At 34.9% G+C, this 7626-nt stretch overlaps 1 protein-coding gene across 1 annotated transcript; it reads right to left on the bottom strand.

Annotated features, from left to right (window-relative positions):
• Positions 1-2374: 2374 nt before the first annotated feature.
• Positions 2375-3331, bottom strand: LOC139074575 (olfactory receptor 10AG1-like). Its single transcript, XM_070566019.1, is given in 1 exon segment — positions 2375-3331. A coding segment is annotated over 1 exon segment (957 nt).
• Positions 3332-7626: the final 4295 nt, after the last annotated feature.

Here is a 7626-nt window from a genome sequence, read left to right as displayed (position 1 = left end):
ATTCTCCTTGTGAAGACAGTATCTATCTGATTGACTATTATATTCAGAAACCAATGTCTGAGGATGCCTCACCAGCATAAATGTTGGAATCCTCAGATTCTAACATCCCTAATTCTTGCTACAGAATTGGAGTGTGGGTAGGAGCATTACAGATTCTCTATGTCACAGACTCATTGGTATCTATCAACACAGGTAAAATTCCTCCTAAATTAGAAGATAATAAAGCCACCACTTCCTCTCATCACTTCAGTCAAACCCATACTGACAGCTTTAGAGGACATCGTCTTCCAACGTCTCATTTCTTCACTTTAGAAGGCCTCTTCCAAATGTTGCCTTCGTGAGAGGTGTTGTAAAGGTAAATAACCACAACTTCCTGACCTGTCTTGACACATTCTGCCAGAAAAATTTGGAAAGCTTTCTTCGTTTCAAATATAGCAAATTATTACTGCTTCTCCCTTTGTTCTCTGGAGTCAGCAGAGGTCAAACTTCCAATAAGTTAACATTTCATGTCTCTAAAAACCATGTAGTATTTTGCAGCTCAAGCGATCGTCTTCATATAGGACTCAACAGTATCGTGCCTGCTCTCCTTGTCTAAGAAACCAAATTCCTATGCCAAGAAAGTTCATCCTTCTGCATTGCAGTAACATGACCAGGACAATCCTCTGGACCAGCCAAAGGTTTTGCCACTTTTCATAGTCCTTTTATGACTATTCTTGTTCCTCTCATTTTCCTCAATCGGGATTTCTAATATGTAACATGTAATACAAAATACTAACTTTAAATATTTTAAAAGGAAATAAAATTTGGATGTTAATATGTTGACTGAATACATAATTTAGAATATAATCATTGTATATACCAATACCCATGTCTTCTTCTGCTACTGCACAGATCTTTCAAAGTATCAATATTCCAAACATGATAGACAGCTCTGATCTTATTGAGGGAGGAGGCAGCTTCAGAAGTAGCACTGCCAAACAACTATATATAAAAAATTCCCCAATATGTCTTTTGATAGCCCTTTCACACAAAATTTAAGATCTCCAATATCTATTTATTTGTGATATGTTTGGTACTCTTTTATTGTGATGAAAGGACAAAGCTATATTTTGTTAAAATTGGATACTATTATGATCTTGAAAATGGTTTCTTTTACTTTTTTCACCTTTTCTCTTTAAGCTGGGGCTTTATGACAGGAAATAATTGTACAGAACTTGTGTTATATGTAACATCACACTACCTTCTAAAGAACACTGGAGATAAATGTGATAGGAGTGAAGGAGAAGTAGGCGGCAAGTAAAAATGTTCTGTATTTTGAAAGGAACACCACAGGAAGCCTGGTGACAGCACCTAAGACACTGCAAAGGTTGGTACCAAGAAGTTTACTGAATGCACAACTATGTGAAGGAAATGCCTGTGATTTTGCTGCTTTAATGTTCAAATTTACCCTTTCCTGTCTTCCTATACAGGCATTCCTTTGTTATTAAGACTCTATACTGTTTCTTTAAAGAAAGAAGGAAGGGAAATTGCTGGTTTCTACCTCAAGAAGGGAGTTGGCGGTACGAAAAATGACTCTCACACAGCCCAGAGCTAACATTTTAGTAGGTTTATATAAATTCCCTGTTTTGGCTTCTCAAATACCTTTATTTTTCTCCCAAACCCCCACAACTTGTACCATCTTTGTGAATTTAAAACCTCCATATGAAAATTAAAATCAAGTATTCTATTTAACACAATAGAAGTGAAGGCAATTTAGGTAGAATTCTACAGGAAGACTGAATTCTGTAACCAAGATAAAGTGGCCCCCTTTTTCTTATATGAATTTGGCTTTTGGGAAGTAGCTGATGAATCACCAATAAGAACAGATAGAATTTTAACTCTGCTTAACACATCAATTCTACTCACTATTGTTGGTTTCAAATCCTTCCTTTCTTTGTGTTAACTTTCTTGATTATAATGCAATTATTGATCATGAGCAGGTAAAATATCAATAGTTAAACTTTTGCTATTAGTCTTCCTTTCAATCTAACAAAGTTAACTAAATGTCTAACATTTTTCAGACAATATGTTGGAACTGGAGATATAAAGATGAAGCATTTTTTGTGAAATAAAACATTTAGCCAATATTCTAAAATCTTAAAAAGTAACAGCAACCTTAAAGACTCCAATGTGTTATTTGAGATATTTCAATATCTTGGATTGAGTTTGGGATTATTATTTTATTTAAAAGTAGCAGCAGAGTTTCTTTCATGTGATAAGTGTATAAGATCAATCAGAATAATTAAGATTCCTAATAAAATTTGAGAAGAATCAATATTAATGTATGGAGACTGTGATAAATAAGAAACAAATTTTATGAAGTTTTGTTTTTAAGTCATAGCACAATCCATTTTGGTAAGAATTTTCTCAATGCCACCATGACATCTTTGTTTCTCAGACAATATATTATAGGGTTTAGCATTGGGGTCACAATGGTGTAAAAAAGAGAAAGGAATTTATCCATTCCTTTTAAATGGCTGGACTTTGGTCTCATATAGGTAATGATGCCTAATCCAAAGAATAAAGCCACAACCATGAGATGAGAAGAGCAAGTGGAGAAGGCCTTGGCTCTCCCAGTTGCTGATGGCAGCTTCAGGATGGTTGAGATTATATTTACGTAAGATCCAAGTATCAACATAAAAGGAATATTGACAACTAGAACAGCAACCATGTAAATCAATATCTGAGTCATAAAAGTGTCCCCACAGGCAAGCTCAAGTACTGGAGGTATGTCACAGAAAAAGTGATTCAACAGGTTAGATCCACAGAAGGGGAGAGAGAACAGCTGATAGGTGAATCCTATGTGGACTGGAATTCCACTGATCCAACAGCCAGCTGCCAGTTGGCTACACAGCCTATTGTTCATGATGAGAGGGTAGAGTAATGGGTTGCAAATGGCAACATACCTGTCATAGGCTATTGCCGTCAGAATAAAGCACTCAGTGGCTCCCAAGACAAGAAAGAAATACATTTGTACAGCACAGGCGAGAAAGGAAATATTTCTCTTTTGTCTACAAAGATCTATTAATAATCTGGGGACAGTGACTGACACATAACATATTTCCAAAGAAGAAAAGTTCCTAAGGAAAAAATACATGGGAGTGTGGAGGGAAGGATCAACGTTGGTTATTATGATAATGAGGCCATTGCCCATCAGAATAATCACATACATTATCAAAAACACCCCAAAAAGAAATCCTTGGAGGTCAGGAACATCAGAAAAACCAAACAGGATGAATTCCACCTACATAGTGAGGTTCCTCTGTGGGGGAGTTTGTCCTGTGGATTCCATCTATGAACAAAATGATTTCAGGGTTTAGAAGTCACCTCAATCTGCTGAACCCAAAGGCCAACTGAGACAAATTAAATAGATGATTTCAAATCCACTGATACAGAATAGATATCCAGTGTTTTGTTTGTTTGTTTTGTATTTTTGGGAAGATGTTTCAAATCCAATATCCTAGAATTCCAAAATGTAAAAACATTTAAACTCTATTCTTCCTGCCTATATCAACAATATGGATAAATGAATTACACAGAAAAATAAATAAAAATAAAATAAGAGCAAAACATGTCAGGTAGTCTATTCTCAGCGTAAGAATTGCTGGAGGGAGCAGATGGCATTCTCTAATGAGAAATGTTGTCCTTTCTGATCAATCTGATCTCTGTTGCTTCTTATTTGTATTTTTTCTGCCTAACATCTTTCAATTTACAATCCGCGTGATTCTTTCCTGGATGATTTGATGTTTCTCCTGTGAACTGCATCTCTGATAACCAAAGGCCAAGGTGGTCAATAAGATTCCACTGCCAGGCCCAGTTCAGGTCAGCCTGGGCCACCACTATCTGGAAAAGAGGCTTAGACACTGATGAGGAAAATAAGGAATACCACTTTGCTTCCATCATAGAAAAATATTCCACTTAATATATCAAACAAATTTGTATTGGAAATAATGCTTTATAGCAAGTTACATGTCCACCTGAGGTTTAGAATGTGAAATAAAGTAAGTAAGATTTTGTTGTAATATGCCCTCAACACAATCACGGGCACAAAATAATCTTAACTCTACTTATATTCCAAATTCTAGGCCTTTAGTAGTAATTAGGTATGTTTAGGGCCTTTACAGGGTAATTAAAGAATGAAAAAGGAAAATACATGGTGCAAAAGAAATTGATCAGAGAGTTCATATACCTGACACCAGACAAAATGTAAAATCTGCCTTTGTATACCTTTTTACTACCTCTAAATATGAGTTTCTGAATGCATTTAATATATCATATATCACAAATATAGAATATATTGTGAATATAGAATATATATATTATGAACATGTCAATTGATATATGTTTTGCGATATATATTGTAGTCTTTTATATGTAAGTACTAAGTATGTATCATAAACATAAAATAGATTTATTACGTTTTCTATATACCTATGTCTGAATAACTATCAGAAAGCACAATGCTAAATGTGGTATAGTCTTAGTCTAATCTGCTTCTTCAAGAATTAGGCATTTTTAGGGGCCGGCCTGGTGGCACAGCGGTTAAGTGCACACATTCCGCTTCTCGGTGGCCTGGGGTTCACAGGCCCAGATCCCGGGTGCAGACATAGCCCCGCTTGGTAAAACCCATGCTGTGGTGGGCGTCCCACATATAAAGTAGAGGTAGATGGGCACAAATGTTAGCTCAGGGCTAGTCTTCCTCAGCAAAAAGAGGAGGATTGGCAATAGTTAGCTCAGGGCTAATCTTTCTCAAAAAAAAAAAAGAGAGAGAATTAAGCATTTTTAGACAAAATAAGTTGTCTCTCCTCCACTGGACTGGATCCTAGATATCACTTTTTTTGACTTTTGCCTTCCTTAATCCTAAACTAAGATCTTTTTCACGGTTTGTCACATACTCCAAAATCCACATTGTCATGAGATTTGAAGTTTCTTCTCCATTTCCTAAACCCCAAATTCATCTTTGCTTCTTACAGAATACAATTTCTCTTTTTTTAAGATCCCCGGTTCCCTTTCCCTCTCACAAATCCCAAAGGACTGAAACAACAATTTCCACTTTCGGTTTCTCAAATGTCACTAATTCTAAATGCCTCCCATCTTAGTTCAATGAACCTTCTATTCCAACTTTAATTTTCCACAGCATACCCTAAAGATAAATGCTCTGTCCTGGCTCTTCTCTGCTCATGGCTCAGAAATATCAAGAAGAGGGACCGAGGACCTAGGGCAATTCAGATCCAAATAATATGAGAATCTCTATAAACGGAGACTGAGTGCACCCCCAAAAATCTCTTTTTATCTCTAACTTGATTTTTCTGATCTTTCTCTCTTGTTTTCTCCTCTTTTCACATTTTGGTAATTTCCTCATTTTATATCTTTTCAAAACTTTCAAGATTCTACATCGCCCTCCCTATATCTTTTTCTTCAGAAGTTATACCTTATGAAAAACAACTCAAGCAGAAATAAAATTGAATTTTCAGTGATCCAGATATGTTTGATGAATATATCAGGCAGTCAATCAATATATATTTTGTAGTATATATTGAAGTTTATTATGGATAAATACTAAATGTATGTTAAATACAAAGTGTGTTAAATATGAAGGATAATATTGGTAAATAATATGAGCTCACCTTCCGTCTTTACAGAGTTCATGGACTAGTGATGAAATCAGACAGGTAAGTCAGGTGCTACCCTGCAAGATGCAGAGTCGAAGGAGAAAGAATTACAAGGTGTTATGGGAGCGCCAAACAATACCTTAAGGAAAGGACGTCTACTCTGAGACTTTGACAGATCTTAGGATATCACTGAATCATTCTATTTTTGGAAAGACAATAAAACATATTCCAGGGGGAAAAAAATGCTTTCATGTCCTCCTTCAGTTTTGTATTCCAATAGGTGATGTGGTGCTTAACATGACTCAGTGGTTTAAAAATGTTTCTAAATGGGTAATTACATGAATGATTTCCTGTGAATCTTAGCAATCATCGTTGATCTAACTAGATTTAAGTACTCACTGACCAAAGAATTTATACTGAGTGATTTAAAATGGAAATTAGATATATTCTGATAATATGTCTTTATTTAAATTATCAGAGCTTAGTTTTCCTTGTTTGAAAATACACACAGTAATAATAGTATGTAACTCAGGGAGTTGCTTTGAGGAGTAGCATAAGCTATGTTATCAGCTTGACTTGAAATAGGCAGTTGTAGTTGCATTAAGCATTGTCATTATGATCATTACCATATTTATTGTGTTTATCCTTATTATTTTAAGATATCCATTTTCTTTCTTTTTGAACTTTGCTCATCTTTTATCCTGGACAGGAATATCCTTTTCTCAATCTAGGAGAAAAGAAAATGTACAGTGTAATATTTTGACAGAAATACTGAGCTTAAAATTAGTGCACTATTCTGTATTGGATGGATACAAACCAGCAACTGTATCCAGGGAAATACCACTCTGACTTATTGGGCTTTTATTTTTAGTATTTTTCTGTTATCTGTGCCAGTCAACTGTATTTTAAGTATGTAAGAGAAGTAGACTTTATTATAGAAATATGAGCAAAATTAAATTTAAAAGTCTAGCTCAAATCCTATTTAAGACATAAAAGCACCCTCAGAGAGAATTTTGTTTGATTATTCTCGTTTCTGAGCTTGATCTACTCTCTCCATTAACAATTATGGTACTTTGGTAGTTCTAAAATGAGAGGTTAAGTTTTTTCTCTTCCATTTTTTCTGTTAGCAGCACTAGCCTAGCTATGGAGAGTAGAGAGGTCTGATTATTTGAAACTATTTTGTTATTATTGATCATTTTTAAACATGTATTACATGATAACCACACTGTTAATGATTGTATCTGTATTATCTCATTTAATTATCTCATTTATTGCATTCTGAATGAAGTAAGCATTGTGATTATTCATATTTTGCATAAAAAGTCAGAGGCATAGAGAGATTAAGAAATTTGTCCAATATCAAGAAGATAGTTTGTGACCTTGCTGGCCTCAAAATCAGCAGTTTAATGCCAGAATCCATATTCTTAATAAAAACTCAATGTGCTTCATAGAACATTCAATAGGAAATATTATTTTGACTTTAATATTCTGAATAATATCAATAAAACTAAGAAATAAGAACTTTATGTGCATCTTATATCTGATTTACAGTTATAAAAATTAAAAACTGCTTATAGTTACAGTCTGTATATTTCAAGTCCATAAGATTTATCTCATAAATGAATTTGAATGGGAGGAAGTGTTTTCTTCAATACTTTCAATTTATTATTTGTTTTTTGAAGATTGGCACCTGAGCTAACATCTGTTGCCAATCTTCTTTCTTTTCTTCTTCTTCTTCTCCTCAAAGTCCCCCAGTTCATAGTTCTATATTCTAGTTGTAGGTCCTTCAGGTTGTGCTATGTGGGATGCCGCCTAAGCATGGCTTGGTGAGTGGTGCCATGTCCACACCCAGGACCCTAACCTGCGAAAGCTTGGGCCACAGAAGTGGAACATGTGAAGTTAACCACTCAGCTACAGGGCCGGCCCTGATACTTTCATTTCTTGTGTTTAAAATAAATACAATACAATAAAAATA

This window comes from Equus przewalskii, chromosome 11 (assembly GCF_037783145.1).
Source record: "Equus przewalskii isolate Varuska chromosome 11, EquPr2, whole genome shotgun sequence".
Lineage (NCBI taxonomy): Eukaryota > Metazoa > Chordata > Mammalia > Perissodactyla > Equidae > Equus > Equus przewalskii.
Note: the sequence above shows the minus strand (reverse complement) of the source record. Positions and strands in the feature narration are given on the sequence as shown.